The sequence below is a fragment of the Xiphophorus hellerii genome, chromosome 6 (genome assembly GCF_003331165.1).
Source record: "Xiphophorus hellerii strain 12219 chromosome 6, Xiphophorus_hellerii-4.1, whole genome shotgun sequence".
Lineage (NCBI taxonomy): Eukaryota > Metazoa > Chordata > Actinopteri > Cyprinodontiformes > Poeciliidae > Xiphophorus > Xiphophorus hellerii.
The window spans coordinates 637680-662589 of record NC_045677.1 but is presented as its reverse complement, the minus strand read 5'-3'; the positions used below and the strand labels follow the sequence as shown (position 1 = coordinate 662589).

The 24910-nt window shown below is 41.2% G+C and overlaps 2 protein-coding genes and 2 long non-coding RNA genes across 4 annotated transcripts in view; 2 read left to right on the top strand and 2 right to left on the bottom strand.

The window, feature by feature from the left end:
* Positions 1–1797: 1797 nt before the first annotated feature.
* ttpa (tocopherol (alpha) transfer protein) lies at positions 1798–12008 on the top strand. The gene is made up of 5 exons (XM_032564343.1): positions 1798–2092; positions 5019–5172; positions 7522–7715; positions 7826–7936; positions 8081–12008. Exons 1-5 carry the CDS (start codon positions 1913–1915, stop codon positions 8327–8329), a joined length of 888 nt encoding a protein of 295 aa, XP_032420234.1. The 5' UTR covers positions 1798–1912; the 3' UTR covers positions 8330–12008.
* Positions 12009–13370: 1362 nt separating this feature from the next.
* On the bottom strand, positions 13371–14112 carry LOC116721306 (uncharacterized). Its single transcript, XR_004339575.1, has 2 exons — positions 13530–14112; positions 13371–13439 (listed from the first exon to the last, which is right to left on the bottom strand). It is a non-coding gene; the product is annotated as an uncharacterized LOC116721306 (long non-coding RNA).
* A 4285-nt stretch (positions 14113–18397) lies between these two features.
* Positions 18398–19091, bottom strand: LOC116721271 (uncharacterized). Its single transcript, XR_004339565.1, has 2 exons — positions 18557–19091; positions 18398–18466 (listed from the first exon to the last, which is right to left on the bottom strand). It is a non-coding gene; the product is annotated as an uncharacterized LOC116721271 (long non-coding RNA).
* Positions 19092–23964: 4873 nt separating this feature from the next.
* LOC116721209 (fibrous sheath CABYR-binding protein-like) overlaps positions 23965–24910 on the top strand; it is a 35493-nt gene continuing 34547 nt past the window's right edge. Inside the window, exon 1 of the mRNA XM_032564793.1 lies at positions 23965–24142. Within this exon, the coding sequence (XP_032420684.1) occupies positions 24100–24142 (43 nt within the window). The 5' untranslated portion in view covers positions 23965–24099. The remainder of the gene's footprint in view (positions 24143–24910) is intronic.

The following is a 24910-nucleotide window of genomic DNA, read 5'->3' as shown; positions in this document are numbered from 1 at the left end:
AATTCAGAATAATTACAATAGTTTTAAAGCAAATAATTTTAGTTGTCATTATGAGCCATAGAAATCACAGGTGATGCATTGGTATTGTTATTATTTTACTTGTTCGCAATATTCTGATTAGGGCTGAGATACACTAATCTCACGATACAATAGGATACACGATATTATGCTCACGAATTTGGTGACATTTTTGGTCACAAAATGTCACAAACATCACTTTGTCACCTCTAAAATCTTTCAAAAAATATAAAAAATGTATTGAATCATACAATCATACATACATACAGACATACAGACAGACAGGCAGGCTCGCTTGCTTGCTTGTAATCCAGTATGTATGGTATCTCTGGTAATCCAGAGAAATGACCAGTCAGCATGGAAAAGGCATCTCCAAAAGTGAGCAGAGAGTCCAAGCATAGACTAAGTGTGAGCGCAGAGAAGTTTTGCTCCATTCTAATTTTGTTCATAGCTATTAAAGAGGTGCTATGCACTGCGCCACCGTGTGGAGGCAGAGTAAACATGCTCATTAACTGTAAAAGGTGCATATTTACTGCAGAGTCGGTGCTGCAGTGGACTGGAGATGCAAGAGGTTCCTAATTTAAAAAATCTAATTTCACACATGCTGTTTATACATGTATACATTTGGATTGGACTAGAAAAACTAGTTAAAATGATGAACTAATTCATCATTTTAACTATCATTTTAACTAGTCATGGTCTATTTTACCATAACGTTGTGTGCTACATAGCTTTAAAATTGTAACTTATCTATTTTCCCAAATAAGCCCCCAACCACTAAACCTAAGCAATATAGGAGGCAGCTGGGCTAGCAAGACCCATGTGCTAGCATGGCCTATTTTTCTGCATATCAGAGAAATAGTTAAATAAATTCTTCTTCAAGTTGTATATAAACATTTAACAGAAAAACACTTTCCATGTATTTTCAAATTGGAGTTGCTAAAATTCTTTGTTGAAACTTTCCTCTAATGGCCGACAGTCCACGGAAAAACATCTCAGCATCGTGTGCAAAGCTCAGTGATGACGTCAGAAAGACTAGGGCTTTTATTTCTTTGGTCTGAGTCAGTGATCACAACCGTATTCATGTCGATGATCACAACTTAAACATTTCAAAGCAACAATACTGAAAATAAATGATAAGCATGTGTGTACTTATTGTAAATGAGTTAGAAACTCAAACTGATAGTTTTGGATCTACTCAATTTATAAAAGTTACTCTTACTATTACTTACTTATTTAGCTTAAATGAGTACAAATAACTATCTTATTTTTAGTAAAAAGCACCATTGGGTTTCACAGTGTAGAAACAACACATATTTACTGTTTCGGACCCAGCTTGGCGCCTTGATCTGTGATTTAATCATTAAGCATATAAGCATATGATGTAATGATGACAAACCTCCATACGAACATTGTGTTTTAATACTGTCGATCACTATTTAGTTGTTTATGGGCGGCTGAAAGCATTTATCAATCTTTTACATTTTTCCAGACTCCAGGTTTGAAAATGGAATAAAGTCTATTCCCTTCTCTAGTTGCTCTGAATAAAGTGCGCCTTGTGCATATCCCCCACGCACAACTTTTAACAATCTCTATGACTGCAGCGCATTCAACAGCAAGCAATCAGCAAATCAATAGCCAGTCCGCAACTTTGAGGATTACTTTGCCGTTTACTTCGGGACAAATTGCGACAAACCCAATGAGTTGATTGATATGTACACATTCAAAGTGCTAACAGAGGTGACGAAACACCCCACTTTCACCCCACTGTACAGTAAACTGCAAGTGCATTCCGACTCAATCCCTCCCCTCTGGAAGCCGGACCGGCCCCTCCTGTCCGGTTGCTAGCAGCGTCCGGAGGAGACCAGCAGCAGAAAGCCGACCTGAGTGCGATATGAACGGTTCTCAGATCACGGAGCTCCCGGACGACTCAGAGCAGCTGAGGCCGCATGTGGTGAGCCTGAGGCGGGCAGCCCTGCAGGCCTACGACCTGTCCGCTGTGGGAACGTTCTCCGACGGCTTCCTCATCAGATTTCTCCGCGCCAGAGACTTCGACCTGACGCTCTCTCTGAAGGTACAGAACCTGCGCTTTCCCAGCTGGAAAACACTCAGCAGTTACTGGCTGGGAGACCAGCCAGCAGGAAGGCTTGTGCTTTTACCACCAAAGTTTCAACCGAGTACAGAGACTTTCAATTTTCTGTGTCGAAAAGAAAATAAGGGTTTTTTTGTTTTGTACATTACGTGCCAAAGGTTTGAAGATTTGAAACCAAAACAGACACAATAGAGCTCAGACAATGGATCTACTATAGTATTAAAACAAAAACATTTTATTTAGGATATCTTGCAGAAGCAGTCTGCTCTGAGGATATCTTCCAGATGGCATCTGTTGTCACAAAGCCTGTAAAATGATTTCCTGACGTCCTCAACAGGCCTTCACAGATTCAATATAGAAGTACAAACTTTAACATCCATCATATCATGGACCACAGAGTAGAATTTAATTTGGAGGCTCACTATTAAGTCCTGTTACCACAGCAACACTATTATTTACTTTATGATATTCATGTTTTATAAATTGTAAATATCCTATATCTTGTTTCATTCATTCATTCATTCTTTCATTCTTTCATTTAGAGCAGCTGAGGCTGCATTCATTTATAGTTAACTATGATCCAGGGATAAATTGCCTACATTAGCTAAATGTAATCACATAGCCTCATCTATGCATGAACATTAGGAATTGTTTCAGAAAGAAAGAGCATAAAGATTATAACAATATTAAAGGAATTATTCACATAATTAAAAACTTCTAAGATATAAGTATATTAAAAGAATCTGGTTAAAAGCAGGATTAAATAAGAAGTTGGATGAATAAGGTTTTTATTTTCATGATTTTCATTTGTTTTAATTGTGTGTTTTTTGTAGTTATTCAGTCAATATTATAATAGAAAATTAGCAAATAATGTGTTAAGTATTTTAAACTCTAGTTTTAGTCCTCACAACACCAAAAAATAATAAACTACAAAAATCTAACTGGATAATTGTCCAGTTAAACTCTATCTACTGAGAGAAATAACCCAATGAAAAGAGGCAATATGCAAATGTAAAGAGTGAAGAGCCATATTCTTCACAGTGCAGGAAATACATCTACACAAAAATGTCTCTCGATGTCTGGATTTGGCATCATAGTTCCTACAGTTGCTACAGCCGGATGGTACCTGACCTGTGTAAAGTAAATTCATGCATTGGTAAATTGCTCTTAATCATGTGGCAAATCTTGATTTTTCCACCATTCTCTGGAAAATTTAGTATCTTGGATGATCATCTGTATCAGATTTGAGCAGAGGTAAGCAGAGTAACCAGCACTTGTACTCAATAAGAGCTGCTTTACTTTAATATATTTTAGAATTTGTTATTCTAAAAATGACTCAAGTAAGAATAAAAAAAATATTTGGTACAAAGATGTTCAAATACATATTAACTAATCATAACGTCTGATTTAATTTGTCAAAGTTATGTGAACAAAACAGAAAGTAATATGCAAACTTTGGTACTTTCAAATAAAAAAACATTTCTAGAAATAAATATTAAAACAATAAATAATTCAGGCACAAGAAGCACATATTTTCAAATCTCACTTTTTGACAACATAAAGCTCACAGGAGGTAGCATACTTTGAGGCACTTCAGATGACAATATTGAGACATATTCACTTTCTCTCAAAACAGAGAACAACTGTAAACCAATGAAGCATGTCTGCTGCAAAAAATTCACTTTTTCTGACTCACCCATTGACTTGCAGCCAAAGTTGCTGGTTCTTAAACAACACAACAGTGCTAAATAATCTCAAGTATTCAGTAATATTATTTGGTTTAATACTTTGCAAAAAAGTTGAGTTGTTACAAACAATATATATGATCATGTAAACACACATAAGGCAAAACAAACAGCATTGTTGACTTCTGTTGATTGAGCAACATTCCCTAAAAGACGGGACATTAAGAAATCTCATTTTAGTTTAACTCTTGCTCTAAAATCTAGAGAATTTAATAGTTCTTATTTGAGCACCAATTTCTGAGTGATTTAGAAACAAACTGTCCTGCAATGTGAATGAGTGGAAAATACTTATGTCTGACAAACAAGACCAATTGAAAGCAGTGTGAGCCCAGCCAACCGGGGCAAAGCTCTGCAGTTGGGACACCAGCAAATAAGCTTTCCACAGAAACAGCTGCTAAACTTTGACTTTATACATGTATATATGTATACTTTAATTTTATTTTTACTGCACAATTGTTTACCATATTGTGTTGGTCTTTCACATTAAGTTCCAAAGAAATATATTCGTATTTTTGGTTAATATTCATTAAAGTGCTCAGTGGAAATTCTTATTTCTACACAGAAGCTAACATCTACTATGTGCCTTACATCCACTAATATGGATTCAGTAAATCTGTGCCAATTAAAATCAATGGTGCTCACTAACTGTTTTGTTCTCAACAAGCAAACACCAGCCAATATGTGTGAGCCATCAATGCATGAAAGTATTTCAGCTTTTCCAACTGCTTTCTTTCAAGTATTTTGGATATGCTCTACAAAAAATAAAAATCTGATTTCGGTTAAATAACTTGCATCTTACATTCCACAGAACTTTCTGTGAATATTGAATAGGCGGGGGTCTACGGTGTATCAATTTGATTGTCTAGTCCACAGGTGTCAAACTCCAGGCCTCCAGGGTCACTGTCCTGCAGGTTTTAGATGAGCCACAGCTACAAAACGATGGAATGAAATGGCTTCATTACCTCCTCCTTGTGTAGATCAGTTCTCCAGAGCCTTAATGACCTAATTATTCTGTTCAGGTGGTGCAGCAGAGACACATCTAAAAGTTGCAGGACAGGGTTAGGGTCCCTTGAGGACTGGAGTTTGACTCCCCTGGTCTAGTCAAATGCAAAGCTCATGTATGGGAGAGCAAGCTGTAAGAGTTCTTCCACATGTGTTTCCAGCTCTTGCTGAACTACCTGCACTGGAGGAGGGAGAGTCCTGAGATCAGCACATGCTTGTCTCCTTCATCTGTCTTTGGTCTCCTCAAGACATCATACCATGCTGTTCTCCCACAGCGGGACCACGCTGGCAGCAGGGTGCTGATCTACAGGATTGGTGTGTATAACTGTGTGTTTGTGACACACGAAGCCTCTACAGGCACAAGAAATGCAGGAATCTCCGAGTGTTTTTAGACAGTTCTGTTAAACTTGAGAAACAAATGTCCACTGTAGTCAAGACTTAGTTTTATCAGTTATACCAAATTGCCAAATCCTACATTCTTCCTAAAAGCCTGACAACTATTGTTCTTGCATTTATTACCTGCAGATTAGATTATTGCAAGGAATCGATCAATCAATCAATCATCAATCCATCACTTGGAGTTAGTCCAAAATGCTGCTGCTCGTCTTTTAACAGGTGCCAGAAGGCATGACCTTCTCACTCCAGTTTAAAGGATTTACATTGGCTGCCTGTTCATTTTTGTATTGATGTTAGTGTTACTTACTCATAAAAGTTTGGCATCTAATTATCTAACTGTTCTCCTTAACTTTTACAATCCAAAAAGTCTCCGTCATGCTCTTAGTGCAGCTGATGACCAGATTAAAACCCAGTAGAGATCGAGGCTTTGCCATTGCAGAAACACGACTCTGGAACCAACTCCTTCATATTTGTGCTGCAGAGTCTGTACAGTTTTTTTAAATCTCTCCTGCAAACTCATTTCTTTGGTTTCAGTTTGAGTTCAATCAGACCTGTTTGGTTGCACTGTCCTGTTGTTAAGTTTATCCTATTTTTTGATTTCATTATTTTTTTTTAATGTTGTTGCTTTTACCCTTTGTGAAGCACTTTGTAGCTTTTAAATGTGCTTTAGAAATAAATTTGACATTGAAACTTTTTTAACTTGAAGAATCTAGTTCCTCCCCATGAAATTAAAACCCTTGCTTGCCATCCATTTTACAATCAAGTTTAGATCCTTCAGTGTTTGCAGCAAGATGCTGCAAATCATCTGTAGCTGATGTTGGGATGATACGGCATCCCAACAGATTCCGTATCATCTGTTGGGATAGCGTCATCAGAGTGAAAGACATAAACAGGCGGGTTCTGTTCTGGGGAACCTCTGGAGATGACTGGACAAAGGAAGCTTCTTCATAACATGCAGAACCCTGAGCATCCTCTTCATCAGACTGTTATCTCCTGATTCATTGTAAAGCAGACTGCTACTGGAGATGCATCAGCATCAGCAAGTCTTTGAAGACACTTGAATAATGAACTATAACAACATTTAATTCTCCTCTGGGATTTTTAAAGTATTTTTTGAATAAATTATAATTTAGCTGAAATGCATAAAGTTCAAGTTACTAAATAATATATTTAGTGGCAACTGCACCCCCAGCAGAGCATATCTGAAAATCATCTGAATCTAAACGCCTGTGTATGTGCTGCATCACATTCTCAAAACATCTTGCCAGTGTTAACTCCTGCATTACTGTCATGGCATCATGACAATAATGATGTCATGACATCATTATTGTCATGTAATGTAAATGTCATCTTTGATGTGGACAAAGATAACTTTTGTCCACAGGCTGTTTTTGCCATGTTGAGGTTATTCTGTGGCCCCTCAGGTCTCCTGCTCTGGGATGTAAACTCTGATCCAACATATGGGGTCCAACCTGATACAGGAGAGAATAGAAAGCAAATAGTGTTTGTGTCAAGCTTTAGAGGAGACACTATTTGTTGACATTGGACCAGTTAAGCAATGTTTGTTTCATTCTGCACAATGAAGCAGATGTTACTCAAATCTCATCTGGGTCATTCAGTGTGGAGTTCAGATGTGTTCTCTGAGTTTCTCCCTTTCACATTTCATAATAAGGTATGATAGGTTTTTGTTTGCTCTACAATGCTGTTAGTAGAGTAGAGTGTGCTACTAATGCTATTAGTAGAGTGTGCATGTACAGTACAGACCAAAAGTTTGGACACACCTTTTAATTCAATGAGTTTCCTTTATTTTCATGACTATTGACATTGTAGATTCACACTGAAGGCATCAAAACTATGAATAACATGTGGAAATATGCACTAAACAAAAAAGTGTAAAACAACTGAAAATACCCCTTATATTCTAGTTTCTTCAAAGTAGCAACCTTTTGCTGTGATTACTGCTTTGCACACACTCTGCATTTTCTTGATGAGCTTCAAGAGGTAGTCACCTGAAATGGTTTTCACTTCATAGCTGTGCCCTGTCAGGTTAATAAGTGGGATTTCTTGCCTTATAAATAGTCATGAAAATAAAGAAAACCCATTGAATTAGAAAGGTGTGTCCAAACTTTTGGTCTGTACTGTATGTGTGCATGGTCTTGGCCTTTGTGTTGTCGTGATGAAATGGGGACTGACCCAGGGTGCACTCTGTCTCTCACTTATTTGCAGTTACATTTATCCAAAAGCCTAATGCTACATGTATTTCTGCAGGGCAATGGAACCCAAAAGATTGGTCAGCCTTCCAGGTGTTCAGGGTCAGCCTGATGACATCAGAAATCATCTCCAGGGAGACAGAGACACAGAGGCGAGGTTTAAAGGTGATATTTGACCTGAAGGGGTGGAGTTTGGGCCATGCCCTGCAGATTAACCCTTCCCTCGCCAGAAAGATATCCTCTGTGCTTTCGGTATGAAGATGGCATGGGATGAAAATGACACGCAAGACTCAACTCTAACTACTGTTTATATGTTATTGTGTCCAGCACCAAATAATGTGATTGTATAATCCTTTGTTCAGGACTCTTTTCCACTAAAAGTGAGAGGAATTCATTTGGTTAATGAGCCGATATTCTTCCGTCCAGTCTTCACTATGATCCGTCCCTTTCTACCAGATAAGATCAAGCAGAGGGTGAGAGTCATCATCATTGCCCGCTTCCACACAATGATCTGCTACAGCACAGAGATGACAATAACCATTTTCTTACTTCCTGGTTTACACACAAATATCCACTGTGGATGTACTCTAAGGTTTATGGTATTTTTTCTGCCATAGGTTCATATGCATGGTACAGACTTTCACCGTACTTTAAGTGACCTCTTCTCACCAGATGTTCTCCCTCCAGAGTATGGAGGAGAGGGTTTGGGGATAGAAGAAGTCTGTCAGGCTTGGACCCAGGAACTGTTTCAATCTGAGAACCTCTTGAAACAGATTGCTTCCCACCCAACAGGAGACATTTCCACAAATACTGGAGACACTTTGATCTCAGAGGAAAATGAGACAATGACACGCACCGAAGGCTGATGGATGAGTTGTTGGCTGGGTGACATCATGACTAAAGTCAGAGCTGCTTTATACCTTTCAGGACCAAATCATCTGAGTGATGGTGTGTTGTTAGTGAAGTTTACTTTTGAATTAACAGTCTTTCTTGTTACACTTTTAGTTCAAATTCTGATCAAGAGGATGAAGTTGCAACAAAATTACTCAGATAAACATCAACCAGAAGATGTTGATGTCAGGATTATGTCTGAACAGGCTGGGATTAATCTGAGGTCCAGAAAGTAAAGTTATTATTTCTGATTCTCATTTGATGCACTAATAAAGTATTTAGGTTTTTACACCTGGTTGGCTTTGAACCAGACAGTTATGGAAGCTTCAAATGCTGAACACTGTTCAGTCTGTCATACCTGGAGGGAGCTTGGTAGTGGTATAGTGTCTGCCTCAATCTTCAGTGTTAATAACAATTGATTTCTATCCAAGTCACTTTCTAATGCAAATGTAACATGTTAAAAGAAATATTGTGTTAAAATGTTAAAAGAACAGAATGTCATTTTGTTCTTGAAAATCTAGGGAAGAGAACAAATTTCCCTGTTCTTGAATAGCATGTATTGGCCCTGCTCTCATTTGCTGTTATAGCTTGAACTTCTAAAAAAAAAAAAAAAACCTTCCTCAGATGTTAACAGACAGAATCTTTCCACCAAATTTAAGTTTTTAACTGCCGTTTCAGTCCGAGCTATTAATATGAGTCTGTGATATGAAGGTGTGAGCTTTAAGCTTGGCACCCTGTTATCTCAATTTAGAACTTATTTTCAAATAAGATTGGAAGTTGTTGTCCAGTTGTACAGCAGAGTTGGCTAACAAAGACTGTGTTTACTAGGAAGCCTCCAGCACTTTTAAATTCTTTTTGTGGTATAAGTGATGATGATAAGTTTAAAATGGAAATAAGAAAATAAGACACTTTATTTATAACTGTTGTGAGCCTGTTGTAACTGGGTAGCCATCAGCCACTAATAATTAGCAGTAGCTGCTCAAAACAGAGACCCAGATGCAAAAGGCCACTGTTCATTTGTGGACTGAAAGCACAAATGGAAAAAATCAGAAAAAAATTACAATATTTACCAATAATATTGCAAAGTCAAGATTATATGTTTTTATGATTCATCCCTAAAAGTGACTCTTTAAAACACAATTTGAGATTATGGAATTCCCTATTTTTCTGAAAACATAAGACTGTGTGTTTCTAAGTTTTCTTAGACTTAGAACACCATAGAAATAGAATAAAACTCTAGAAAAGTCTGGACTATTATTTCACACTTGTTACACATTCTTCAAGTGAGGTTCCTGATTTGTGAAAATCTTACAATAGTTGGGGGAAAAGGTTCTTTCTTTTTCCCTAGGATGTATGTTGTGTTTATTTTGTTTGTTCTTGTGAACCCAATATCACATATTGTATTGTCATATTGAGCTTGATTTATCATCACACACTGAATACTAATACAAAATGAAGGCATTGAAAGAGTTAGGCAAAGCAGGTAAGACGCTACCTGCTGATAACGTCTCAAAAGAACCAAGTTCATTCATTCTGATGTTGGTTCTACTGGCTGAGATCCTCCACATTTTTTGGACCAATCTCTAAAAACAGAGACCTGCTCAGTCCTTTGCTACAGCCAAGCTTTAAAGGCAGAAGTCATAACATTTTAACTGCTCCACTCATATAATCAAACTTGTTAAACTCACATTCCTACTGCTTGTAGAACATCTTAATAATGTGTTCATTTTAATTCAATCACATTTCGTATCTACAATTTTAACAACTTTTCCAAAAAACCTGACTGTCTCTATTCTTCATACTTATGAATATATTTTGGACTAATATCAGTAATGTAGAAATGACTAACATAGATGTTAATGTAATAATGTGAGTGGGTTGTGTAATATTCAGTGTTTCTGTCACTTCTGCAACAGTTTCTGTGAATACATTGTATTTTGATTATTAGTATTGCTTTGAAGAAATAAAATTTATTTATAATTATTTTTAAAATGCTAAATTATGATTTCTGTTGAGAGTAATTTAACCTATGAAGTATGATTTAAAAATGTCAGTATGTCATTTTTCACATGCGAAACTCGCACAAAAACAAGTCTGCGCAATAATTGGATTGCAGGTGATAATAAAATGACCTGAAACATTCATATGTCTGATTATTTGTGTTTTCTTGAATGTAGTTATGTTCAGTTTTACTTCATAGATTGAAGGTTTTAACCCATCACTAAACATATGGTTTTATATTGGATTCCATAGATACTTGTGGTTTCTCTGCTTGTCAGACAATATCAAAGCAACATTGCACTAATAGACATTTATAACTTTGCTTAGGTAAATAATATAATGTAGTGCAATAATCAAATATAACTTTTCTGACAAAGTTCTCACAAGTACCAAATAAACTAACATTTCCTTCCTCCCTCTATAAGAGCTGTCTCAGGTTCTTACCAGCGCTCAGGCTGCCCATCAGCACTGACTTGATGTGGTGCTTTTTTATAAAGTTATAATTAAAAGGTTTGTGCTTCATAAAACCCCGGCTTAAATGTTACCAACATGAAAAATAAAGTCTGTTTATATATATTTTAAATATGTAGATATTTACCTTCATTTATTTTGAAAGGGGAAACCAAAGCCAGAACTTAGTTTTCCCTCCATCTGACACTACATAAGATGAGTGCTAATACCAAAACATAAGGTTTTTCACATGTAAATATAGGTCTATTCACAAACTGTAGGTTGAAGTTTCAACTTCAAGTAGAACAACAGTCCTAAACATACAGAAAGAGCAACAATTAAATGATTTAGGTCATTCCATATTATTTTTTAAGGATGGACTAGTCAAAGTATAGATATAAATCTACATGAGAATCTGTGGCAAGGCTTGAATACTGACAGTCTGGCTGAGTTTCTCCTACTTTACTAAGAAAAAAACGTCAGTCTCCAGAAATTCTGAGACTCTGAGAAATTCAAAGCTGGTAATGTAGCTACATACCCAAAAACAACTTCCAGCTGAAATCAAATTAAACCAAATTACATAAATAACCCAAAGAAAATTTAAATGTTGTAACTCAAACTATTCAAATTGTGTCTAACAGTCATTGTTGATAGTGGCAACTGTGTGCAGGTAGGATAATGGCTTGTACAGCTTTTATTGTCTTACTGTATTGCATATCTGTGTTTTCTTTCCTGCACTAATAGCCTGTATTGTAAACAACTTACAACACATGCACATTATGTAGATTTAAAAAGTCATTGTCCTCAGTTGCAGATCTCCTTGATTGTGAGTACAGCACTTTTATTTCTGATAACTGGACAGTAATTTTTGTCATAATCTTGTAGAGAATTTTGTGATTGTTGTTATTAATCTGGTTTTTCATATTTTTAATACTTTTTGGTCTTTTGTGTGAACTTAGGTCTCATGATGCTGCTGCTACAATCATTTTCACAAAGTTCTGAGATCCATAACACTACAATTGAAAGCTGTACTTTTTAATGTGCTATGAATGTATTTGTTATTTTCTCTGAATTGCATGTTTTCAAAAAGTGATTTGAATGCATTCTGATATGTTCTGGCACATCCTGTGAGTTGATAGGCTGTATCAAACAGGACAACATGGCGTCTGTCAGTTGATAATAAAATGTGTGTCCTGAAGCCGGCATCCTTCTGGTCATGTTTATGTTCTTATTGTTAGCATAGACCTGTGTCCCCGTTTTTGATTTTTTCATTTATTATATTAAATATTCAGAACGGACAAAGTTAGGTCCCTCTATCTTATTCCTGCTTCTCTTCCATGACAGTTGACATCACATACGATTCTTTTCCTTGTCACTCCTTGTCTCCTTGTTGGTGTTTTTATGCCGCTCTGCTCTGTACACACTGTACAGACCTTTGGTCGGTGAGGGAACCTCATGTCAATCAGCCCAAACTAAGTCAGACAAACATTCTCTGATCTGCCTGATGATGAATGAGCTGTGAATGTTCAGACAGATGCACAGAAAGCCTTTTAGATATGTTGTTCTACATGGTACAGATACATGCTGTGTTGTGGAAACCATGTACAGCAGGTTATCATGACCTACTTATCTCTGCTGGCAGTTTGCATATCAGCTTATATTGATAACAGTTCAATGGGCTCTGCTTAAAACAGGTTAACTGATAGTTACAACACCAAATTCAAAGGCCTGACTGATTTTGAATACAGTATTTCTTTATGACTCAATGTTTTTCAATTATCACCAATATTAAATTAATAATTACTCTTAATTAGGATAACAATGAATTAAAAGGTATTGTAGACTACTTGGGCCCCCAACATTTAGATTTTCTTACCAAACCACTAATCTCCCCTCCATGTGATTCTGAAATATTGTTTAGTCAATGTTACACAACTTAGTAACAAGTCTGTGAAAGTGTTGTCCTCAGTTTCAAACACTATGAAACTTGACCTATGACCAAGTGCGCACCCAGAGAAAAGCAGTTAATCATTACATTGAAACCTGGCAGGAAAGAAAAAAGAAGTCTGTTGTTTTTATATTTTACTGACCTGACCTGTTGAAGCTTATTTCATACAAAACAGCACAACTAGATTATTTGATTCTTAAACTGAACCGAAGCAGACAGTGTGGTCTTCAGTGTGTCAACATTTGGACAGTTGTTTCTGTTTGTGCTACTTTACATTTTCAGGACAGCACAGAACAAAACAGACTTTTCTTTTCAGGTTTTGCTAATTTTAAGTGGATGTTCATTGTAAAATGGTTTTGGCTCAAAAGCTATTCAAATCAGGAAAAAGATGAGTGAGAAAGGTTATTTTGTCACAGTACTCAGTAAAGACTGTACAGGTCTTTCTGTCCCAAACATCAATTGGTTTAAAAACAGTTCCCAGTTGTAAGCGGTTTCTTCCTCTCAATGGTATTTTTCTCCTCGCTGGTGAGGAGAAAAGGATGTTCTTTTGTTGTTAGCATAAATCTCTGTGTAATGGTTCACTAGAGGGACCCAGAAAATCAGCCACGACACAGGAGTGAGCAGAAAACTCTGATATTTATTAAAAGGCAGCTTAAACCGGGCACGCAGGATCGTCCGCTGCAGCACTGCGAAGGGGGGCGGAGAGGAGAGATCGGTGACTGGACAAATAGCAACAAAAGGATCTGTTACTGCGTGTGTGTTAAGGGAACACTAACCTGGCTTGGCGATCAGTAACTGAAGTGATCGGCTGAGGAACCAGGAGGAGCGCGGATGCTGCGCTGACGCAGAGCTCGGCAGGAAGTGCCTGGGGAGGGAAGCGCTGATGCAGGGCAGCGTACAAACTAGTTAGGCAGCAGAAGAACCAAATCCAGATCCGAATCCTTAGTCAGACGGGCCGAGGTCATGCACGATCGGGGCTAAGGGTAGAATCCGTGGGAGTGGGCGAGAGCGGTGTAACTGAAACAGGCGTGGGTCGAGATCCAGAAGGGCGATAGTAACAGTCCGACAAGGGCAAGGCAAAAGGGGCAGGTCCGAGGAACAAAGCGTGGTCGTAGCTATGAGGGCGAGGTAAGACTGCTGGAAAACTACTTGCTGAAAGCGTTCGATAATCTGGCAGTGTGGTTGCGACTGAGAGAGGCTTAAGAAGGGAGACAATCAGGAAGCAACGCAGGTGCGAGGAATAACGGAAATGAGGGGCGTGACTAGGATTGGCTCAAACAGAAAACAGTACAATGTGAACATCACAGTACCCCCTCCTCAAGGTCCGGCCCCTGAAGGACCACCAGGCTGGTCGGGGTGATCACGATGGAAATCCCTGATGAGGGCCTTGTCCACAATGTGGCGGGATGGAACCCATGAGCGCTCCTCTGGCCCATAACCCTCCCAGTCCACCAGATAATGGGTGGCACGGCCCCACCTTCTAGATCGGAGGAGACGTCTCACAGTGTAGACGGGACCCCCAGCGAAGAATCGGGCGGGAGGAGGGGGTTTGGAGGGGGGCACGAGTCTGGAAGTGGCGACAGGCTTGACGCGTGAGACATGGAAAGTGGGATGGACCTTCAGAGAAGCAGGCAGCTGGAGGCGGACGGCCACAGGATTCACCACCTTGGAGATGGGGAACGGTCCGACAAAGCGTGGAGCCAATTTCTTGTTCTCTACCCGAAGGGGAAGGTCCCTGGTTGACAGCCACACCCTCTGACCTACAAGGTAAGCAGGAGCCGGGATCCTGTGTCGGTTGGCTGACCTGGAATACATGGCAGACGTAGTTAAAAGAGCCCTGCGGGCTTTTCTCCATACCCTGAGGCACCTCCTGGCTGAGGCATGGGCAGAGGGAACCATGGCAGACCGCTCCTGCAAGGAGAAAACAGGTGGCTGGAAACCATAAACAGTATGGAAGGGAGACAACCCAGTGGCACTGGAGGGAAGTGAGTTGATGGCATGCTCCACCCAAGGCAGATTCTGCACCCACTTGGTTGGATCCTGTTCACAGAGCATGCGAAGCTTGATCTCCACTTCCTGATTGAGACGCTCAGATTGGCCATCCGTCTGCGGATGGAAACCTGAGGAGAGGCTCACCTGGATCCCTAGCTGCCTACAAAACTCTTTCCAAAAACAAGAGACGAATTGAGGACCACGGTCAGAGACTATGTCCATGGGAAGTCCATGAAGTCTGAACACCTCCCTGGTGAGAATCACACCCAATTCCTTAGAGGAGGGCAATTTCATTAGGGGAACCAAGTGAGTCATTTTGGAGAAGCGATCGACTATCGTGAGTATGGTAGTGTACCCGTTGGAGGCGGGTAATCCCGTGATGAAATCCATCGAAATATGTGACCAAGGCCGGTGGGGAACAGGTAGAGGGTGGAGAAGCCCTGCTGGGGGTCGGCGAGAAGGCTTAGCCTGGGAGCAGACCCGGCAGGCAGAGACAAACTCCTTGACATCCTTGGCCATGTTCCTCCACCAGAAGCGTGACTGGACCACTTTTAGGGTCTTGACTACACCGGGGTGACAAAACAATTTAGACACATGGCAAAGTTCGAGTACCTCAGGGATAAGACGGTCAGGTACGAAGAGGCGGTGGGGAGGACAGCCCGGGGGGGGACGTTGCTGTTGGTTGGCCTCCCTGACCCGGTTCTCGACCTCTAGCCGAGTAACTGCCAGCCGAACAGACCTTGGAAGAATAAATTCTTCTGAAGAAGTCACTGGTTTGTTCAGGGGTTCATGAATCCTGGACAATGCATCAGGCTTCACATTTTTGGAGCCAGGCCTGTAGGACAAAGTGAACACAAAGCGAGAGAAAAAAAGGGCCCACCTGGCTTGCCTGGTGTTGAGTCTTTTGGCTGACTTGAGGTACTGGAGGTTCTTGTGGTCAGTCCACACTAGGAAGGGTTCCTTAGCTCCCTCCAGCCAATGTCTCCATTCCTCCAATGCTAGTTTAACCGCTAGCAACTCTCGGTCCCCCACATCGTAATTGCACTCAGCAGAGGAGAGGCTTCTAGAAAAGAAGGCGCATGGATGAATCTTATCATCCTCATACCTCTGGCTAAGAATCGCGCCAACACCAGACTCCGAGGCGTCGACCTCCACAATGAACTGTCTATTCAGGTCGGGAGAATGGAGAACTGGTGCAGTAGAGAACAGGTGTTTAAGTCTTTGAAAAGCCTCATCTGCTTTAGGGTTCCACTGAAAACGAGACTTGGGAGAGGTTAGAGCATGAAGGGGTGAGGCAATAGAACTGTAATTGCAAATGAACCGCCGATAGAAATTAGCAAACCCCAGGAACCGCTGGAGCTGCTTACGGTCCTGAGGAGTTGGCCAACTCAGCACAGCAGAAACCTTGCGGTCCTCCATGGATAGCTGGTTGGGGGAGACTAGAAAGCCTAAGAAGGAAGTCTGGGACACATGAAATTCACATTTCTCAGGTTTAACAAACAGGTTATTCTGTAGTAAACGAAGAAGTACCGAACGAACATGGTTGATGTGTGAGGATAGATCCTTAGAGAAAACCAGGATGTCATCTAGATAGACAAAGACATGAAGACCAATCATGTCCCTAAGGACATCATTCACGAGGGCCTGGAACACTGCTGGAGCATTGGTCAACCCAAATGGCATCACTAAATATTCATAATGCCCAGTAGGGGTATTGAAGGCAGTCTTCCATTCGTCCCCCTCCCGAATACGCACCAGATGGTACGCATTCCTTAGATCTAATTTAGTAAAGATGGTAGAGCCTTGGATGCGTTCAAATGCAGTGTTTGTGAGTGGGAGGGGATAACGGTTCTTGATGGTGATGTCATTGAGTGCTCTGTAGTCGATGCAGGGGCGCAGTGAACCATCCTTCTTTCCTACAAAGAAAAATCCTGCGCCAGCAGGGGATGAGGAAGGACGAATGATTCCTGCTTGGAGGGCCTCCTTTATGTAGTCTCGCATGGCTTGGTCTTCAGGGACTGAGAGTGAAAATAGACGACCCTTGGGTGGGCAGGTGCCAGGAAGCAGGTTGATGGCACAATCATAGGGGCGGTGTGGAGGGAGAGAAGTGGCACGATGTTTACTGAAAACCTCCTTGAGGTCATGGTAGTCCTTGGGGATCCCTGAAAGGTCAGGGTCCTGAACTGGGGGACCCAAAGGGACTGGCCCCGGATGATTAGCAGCTTGAAGACAGGTGGACAGACAATGAGTGCTCCAGCCGAGGACCAAACCATGGACCCAGTCAATATGTGGGTTGTGTAGTCTCAACCAGGTGGCACCCAGAATTACCGGGATGTTAGGCGAGTTGATGATAAGAAAGGAGATGGATTCCTGATGATTCCCTCCCACGATCAGTCGGACTGGCTCTGTCTCCAGCTTGACCTGGTGTAAAACATGACCGTCAATAGCCTGGACTTCAGTCTTCCGAGTACTTTCTTTTAATTTCAAGTGGAGTGAGCGGGCTAGCTCAGCATCCATAAATTCAGTGTCGGCTCCAGAATCAACAAAAGCCGCTAGAGAGTGGGAGCGACCACGCATAGAAATCTGAGCACTAATGGTAATTAATGAAGATTTGGTAGTAGTATGTTGGTTAAGTAGAGCACTACAGACTGAAGGAACTAACCTCTTTGAGGGACATTGGCGAAGTTGATGGTCCTCACTGCCACAGTAGAAACACAGGCCCTTCTTGAGCCTGCGCTCCCTCTCCTCGGGCGTCAGCCTGGAGCGACCAATCTGCATTGGTTCTGGTTGGTCCTGGGGGGGGAAGGAAGGTGGTTTGGGCAAAGGTGACCTCATTGTGAGCCTGGAGGGGACCCCCAAGGATGTAGTCGGATATAGTCGGTCAGAAGCCTTCTCTAGCCTTCTTTCATGCATCCGTTGGTCAATCCGCGATGCCATGGTTTCTAAGTCAGCCAAATCCTTAGGGGGGTCACGAGTTGAGAGTTCATCTTTAATATTTTCACTCAGACCTTGGTAAAAGGCGTCACACAAGGCTTCATCATTCCAATCACTGTCAGCAGAAAGGGTATGAAAGTCAATGATATATTCATTAATGCGTCTCTTGCCCTGTTTAATTCTCCAGAGCCCTCGGGCTGCCTCTCTCTCAGGGAGGCAGGGATCAAAAACACGAATTAGCTCTTTGGAGAAATCATTAAAACTGTAACAGATGAGCGAGTCCTTCTGCCATTCAGCTGTACCCCAAATCTTAGCCTTGCCCGATAGTAGAGAAATCAGGTAAGCGACCTTAGCTCGCTCGGAGGGAAAAGAGCTGGGCTGAAGCTCAAAATGAATTTCACACTGGGTAATAAAGGGCCGACATTGGCTAGGCTCACCACAGAAAACCTCAGGAGGGGACAGACGGGGCTCCTGGGGAAGAGGTAACCGCACCTGCTGAGGAGGAGCTTGTCCTGGCGCAGCCGAGGCACTGGGAGGCGCTGTGGGGACTGTCAACTTGGAAAGCATAGACATCATTTCCTGCATATTGACCTCCAATTTGGAAATGGATTTCTCTACAGCAGTGCGCCATTCCTGTGCGTGCGATGGGTCCATAGTGGCCAGATTATACTGTAATGGTTCACTAGAGGGACCCAGAAAATCAGCCACGACACAGGAGTGAGCAGAAAACTCTGATATTTATTAAAAGGCAGCTTAAACCGGGCACGCAGGATCGTCCGCTGCAGCACTGCGAAGGGGGGCGGAGAGGAGAGATCGGTGACTGGACAAATAGCAACAAAAGGATCTGTTACTGCGTGTGTGTTAAGGGAACACTAACCTGGCTTGGCGATCAGTAACTGAAGTGATCGGCTGAGGAACCAGGAGGAGCGCGGATGCTGCGCTGACGCAGAGCTCGGCAGGAAGTGCCTGGGGAGGGAAGCGCTGATGCAGGGCAGCGTACAAACTAGTTAGGCAGCAGAAGAACCAAATCCAGATCCGAATCCTTAGTCAGACGGGCCGAGGTCATGCACGATCGGGGCTAAGGGTAGAATCCGTGGGAGTGGGCGAGAGCGGTGTAACTGAAACAGGCGTGGGTCGAGATCCAGAAGGGCGATAGTAACAGTCCGACAAGGGCAAGGCAAAAGGGGCAGGTCCGAGGAACAAAGCGTGGTCGTAGCTATGAGGGCGAGGTAAGACTGCTGGAAAACTACTTGCTGAAAGCGTTCGATAATCTGGCAGTGTGGTTGCGACTGAGAGAGGCTTAAGAAGGGAGACAATCAGGAAGCAACGCAGGTGCGAGGAATAACGGAAATGAGGGGCGTGACTAGGATTGGCTCAAACAGAAAACAGTACAATGTGAACATCACACTCTGTCTCCATTTTGAAGTTACAGAGGATGTTCCTCAAGTATCTGCACTTTATCCCAACACTTTTTACATTTCATATTAACAATGCTGGTCAGAATGTTAACTCTCTTCGTCTGAGTAATACTACACAGTCGCTTATTGTCATACAAACATGGCTGGCCTACTGCTGGTTACATTGATTATTCAGTTACATTAGCTTTAATTTCAACTGAGAAAGAAAATCTTTGCAGTTTTCCCACATATGTCCACATGATACACACCCATTTAATTATTGTATTGTTATGAATATTTGGTATATTAATTGATGAAAAAAACTGTTTTATGATGGAGGATCACCCAAGCTTCTAAACATTCTTGTATTTGCAACTGGAGTAAATGAGACGCCACCAATCGGTCCAGCACCGTTCACTGAGTTTCCCAATAAGGGCAGTGAAGACAAAAGTGAAATAAAATTAAACTAAAACACATCATTTTCATCCAGTTTCTTTGCCTTAATCTTTATTTCGCCTTTTGTAAAGTTTGAGTGTCAAATATTTGTTATACTGCCACCTTCTGGGCAGTTATGTACAGTCCAGCATGACATGTTGGATTAAAAAAAAACCCCAACTAGTTTTGTTTTCTAATGTCAGCTTTTGGTTTTGTGCTACTTTAATTTGGAAAGACTGTTTCATTTTACACCATACATTTTCCTAGATGGATCTTCTTTTTATAGCTTTTCTAGGGGTGATGGTGGCAACTACAGTTTGTCATGTTATTATTATAAAATAATTGTTAACATATTATGTGTGTGAAAGTCAACTGTTTCCTTTTTCCCCACTCTGAAAGGCTGAGGTGATTGGCTGATTTAAGTTGAGAAGGCGTGGCTTGACCTGTATAGAGGTGAACTGCTAGATGTGACAGAGAGACTGATGGGAAGGCTGTGATTTTGAATTCTGCTGTGTTGAATCAATAATCCAGCTTTGTTTGCTGTGCAGCCAAGACTGACTGATGTCCTCTCTTTCCACATCACTCAGTGTAATATTGTGTAATATTCACATTTTCTGAGATGCAGTTTTGGGTTTTCATTATCTGTAAGTTATAAGCATCAATGTGACAAGAAATAAAGGCTTGAAATATTTCATCTATGTGCAATGAAACTATGTAATATATGACTTCATGAAGTGAGTGACAAAATGGATTGCATTTTTTCACAATATTTGAAATATTTTACATATATCTGCATGTAAAACGTAATTTTGCCAACCTTCACTTAAAAGTATTTATTCCATTATTTCAGCGCCATCTGCCTGTCATAAAGTGCAAAGCAAAAACTAGTCCTAAGAAAAGAATTTATTTTAAAAATCCCATCTGGTGCCATTTATTTAATCCTCATGATCCTACTTTTCTAGACAGATGATGTTTCTGTTTACATGGTATCTAAATAATGCATTATAGGGACATCCTATAAAGCTTTAGAGGGATAATCAAATAATTATCTTTTGATAATTATTTGATTATCAGAAAATAATCAAATAATTTGAATTTAAAAATGAGAAAGTAAGTGACATACCTCCACTGGAACTAGAACTTTGCATTTGTATGTGTACAGGCTGAATAGTCAGAATGTATAGAAGCATGAGGGAATGGACAGAAATCCAGCAGGAGCAGGGATAATGGAACAAAGAAAACAGCCCCACATAAGCCTCTACCCGCAGAGTTCAACACACAAGTATTACAGGAAATGGTCAAACAGGAAATAAACAAATTGACAAAGATTTAGAAAGGTAATGATTACTTTTGGGTTGCCAAAACAAATCTGGATATACAGTATCTAATTCAAGGCTTAGATTTGCTGGAAAATTGAGAGAAAAAATCTTTAAGAAAGAATCAAACTCTGTAAACCATGCATCTTTTACTTTGTTAATTGTCTATTGTTGTTTTTTTAGGTTTTGGCGTAGCGACCTGATGACTTGATTTTTCAGTCAAGTTTATTTATGATCATTATACTGCAGTCAATGTAATGTAAATTAGAAGTTTTTCATAAATCAATCTCTGCATTACAAAACACAAATATAAATTAGCAAACTACAAACTAATAATAATATTCCTTTATTTAATCAGGTAAACCCCGTTGAGATCTAGATCTCATTTTCAAGAGGGACCTGAAACAAACTTCACTCCCCGTCGGGGAATCGAACCCCGGTCTCCCGCGTGACAGGCGGGGATACTAAGTAAGTAAGTAGACTTGTGCCTCTGTTCTCATTTCATGCAAATGATAGTCTGTTAGTCTGATTAGATCGCCTCTCTCCATCATGATTAGGTTATATCAAATGGCTTATTGTACAAATAGTAGGCAAGGACAGCTGTCAGGAAACACACGCACACAAACGCGCACACACACACACACACAAACACACCCCCACACACACACACACACACACACACACGCACACACACATTCTTGTTACAGAACAAAAACACACACCCGGAGGCTACTGTCTGTAAGCTGACCAAACAATGGACATGCCTGCTGAATAACCAAATGATCTGCTTTGTGCAGAGGGGAGTAGAGTCAAGTCAATTCAATGCAAATCATGCCTTATTTTCACATATAAAACTACTCTATCAATTTGAAAAAGGTACTTATTTTTAATGACAGAAAGCACTAAACAATTGAATCAAGCAGACTTTTTGTTTAGCTCTTTCAATCCAGACAAGAGGGTAAGGGCGTTCTTACACGTTATCAACAAAAGTTGATAACAGTGATCAACTTTTGTTGCTACATATACAAATTTAGCATCTAAATAATAATGGGCAAAGATCATAGAGAAGGTTCACCACAACAGAACCTCCCTCACCAGGGAAGGACGCCAGGGTTAGTGGTCCTAACCAGATGCCTGAGCCACCCTTTGAAGTGGTGAAGCAGCAACTCTAGTCTGAGTCTCTGAGTCCTCTTCCCCGAGGAGGACCCAAAACACGCTGGAGGGACTATGTTTGTCGACTGGCCATTGGCTGGACATCGCAAGAATTGGCCAAAGTGGTTATGGAAGTGGACTGCACAGTGGCGTAGTTGGTAGCATTGTTGCCTTGCAGCAAGAAGGTCCTGGGTTCGATTCGTGGCCTGGGGTCTTTCTGCATGGACATGTTTTCCCTGTGCACCTGGTTCTCTCCTGGTACTCCTGCTTCCTCCCACAGTCCAAAAACATGACTGTCAGGTTAATTGGTCTCTCTAAATCAGGGGTCTCAAACTCCAGTCCTCGAGGGCCACAGCCCTGCAACTTTTAGATGTGCCTCTGCTGCACCACACCTGAATAGAATAATTAGGTCATTAAGGCTCTGGAGAACTGATCTACACAAGGAGGAGGTAATTAAGCCATTTCATTCCAGTGTTTTGTACCTGTGGCACATCTAAAACCTGTAGGACTGCGGCCCTTGAGGACTGGAGTTTGAGACCCCTGCTCTAAATTGTCCCTAGGTGTGAGTGTGAGTGTGTGTGTGCGTGGTTGTGTGTCCTGTCTGTCTCTGTGTTGCCCTGCAACAGACTGGCGACCTGTCCAGCTGACCCTGCCTCTCACCCGAAATGTCTCGCTGGAGATAGGAGTGTGTGTGAGTGCAGGTGTGTGTGTGTACTCTATTCATAAACCTCTAGTTAGTTGTGGAAGATCTCTGTTCACACTGACCCAGGTTCTACTGTAGATTTCTTCCTGCTAAAAGAGAGTGTTTTATTCAGAGACAATGCAAGTGACTGTCCACTGTTGCTACTGGCTCATCCATGAGGAGTGAATGCTGAAATTCACTAACTCTCCACAATCTGTGGGGTTTCCTTCGAGAACCTTTTGACCAACAATAAACTGAACTTGACTGAACTTTGATCATAAGGAATATGTGTTCAATAAATCTATCTCAATAACTGCTTGGATGTGTTCTTTCTGTAAAATGCCTTGAAATAACAAATAATGGATTTACTCTTATGAACTATGGCAACAATAGTTCATTCTGGACCTTCCGCTGCCATTACATCTGTGAACTCAGTTTTCTTTCAAATAAAAAGTATTCCTGTACAGTATATCTATTTTTCTGTTTTTGCTCTGTCCTCTCAATCCATATTCAGCTGTAGGAGATGGATACTCATCTACAACTGGATCTGCTGAGGAATTTCTTCCCGTTAAAATGGAGTTGGTTTTCCAAATTCTTTTATCAGGAGAAAAGATTGCTTCAAGATTAGAGTTCAATTGTCATCTGGATCAGTTGGCTGTGAATTGATTTGTTGTGAACTGGTGTTTTATACACTGAATTTAATTGAACTGAGGCCCAGCCCCACTAGGTTTGTAAGAACATGGATGGGTGGATGGATCCATCCATTTTCAGATCCATCCATCTGAAAATGGATGGATCCATTACAGAGTATTTGAAGCCCCAGATCTGTAAGTGAACAACATAGTGAAAATCTTCCAGAATAAACACAAACTCTTGGTAAATGTTTACAGGGGTTGTTCCTGTTTGCGTTCGTGGGTCATGATTGTAAAGAGTCTTCAAATTATTTGCCACACTTTCATTCAGATTCCATTATCCTCAAAAGTAGCCTATGTATTAATAATATAAAATAATATTACATCTGTTTTTTGCCAAATGAAAAAGATCATGTTTAGAACCCAAATCATCGCTTAATGATAGGGAGTAGGAGATTTAAACATTAAGCGCTTTGGCCATAAATGCAGGGAGCAGAGGCGACGCCACTGGATCTACCATCTTGCCACGTTCCAGGGGAACACAGGGGGCGGGACAAAGATAAAGACTAGCCACACGCTTGAATAAGCCCAACGCTTCTGGAATACCATTGGCCTGGATATCTGTAAGACTCGCCTATTTTTGTAAGTGCCACATTTTATTGGCCGTGAGAGCTGTCGGGCAAACAGCGGATGGGGTTTGTCCTCCTGCTTTATAGAACTCAGATCTCAAAGAATTTTTGATTCCTTTTCACTGCTGGAACTGTGTCAGTACGCTGTTCCAGGTTCGGTTCTGCCACACATCCAGCATGGCTTCAAAGAAGACTTCAAAGTCAAGCACAAAAGGCAAAGGTGCGTTGTTGCTAATCTTGTTCATCCTGTTCTACGAGGTTACAGTGGTTGAAATGCTGTTATCAAAGCCAGGCCTGGAGAAGTTTATAAGCTGTATTTGAACTTTCCTCCTGGCTTATTCTCCTCGCTATTTAGGCATTAAAAAGTTGCGTCACCGTGTCGTTTGCCGAGTGTTTTAGTGGTTCACTGAGTTCTGCACGCATGTAAACAGCACTAGCGCGAGCTCACTGCGTTTACACGTCAACACGGCTGCGTCAGAAAGACAACTCTAAGCTGTTCGCTCAAAACGCTTTAACTTCGCTGCTTGCATTATTATGTCAAATATTTTCATAGTAGCCCAAATTATCATCTGTATGATTGAGTAACCGTCTGTCCTGGAGCTATTGGTTGGCTGGCTGGCGGATCTAGCGACAGGGATTACTGTGGAGCGCCGCTTCACACGCACAGATGACGCCAGTCGCTCAGCCCAGTCCGCGGGCTCTGCAGCAGGGAGGCCTCTTGCCACTCTCCGCGGAAACTCTGGGACACACGCTGACTTTCCCCGTCATAGTAACTGTGCGCCCCGCTTTCCAAACGTTCACGTGTCAGTATACCCTGCGGAGGGGTGTCTTACAGAAGGCGGCCCGTGGTCCAGTAACCAATCAGCACGGAATGATCCTGTACAGCTACGTCCTCACTACTTGCGTCTCTTCAAGCGTCAGGAGCAGATAGACAGACTGCTGCTGGAGTCTGTCATGTAGGGGACCTGCGCCGAGAATCAGACACTCA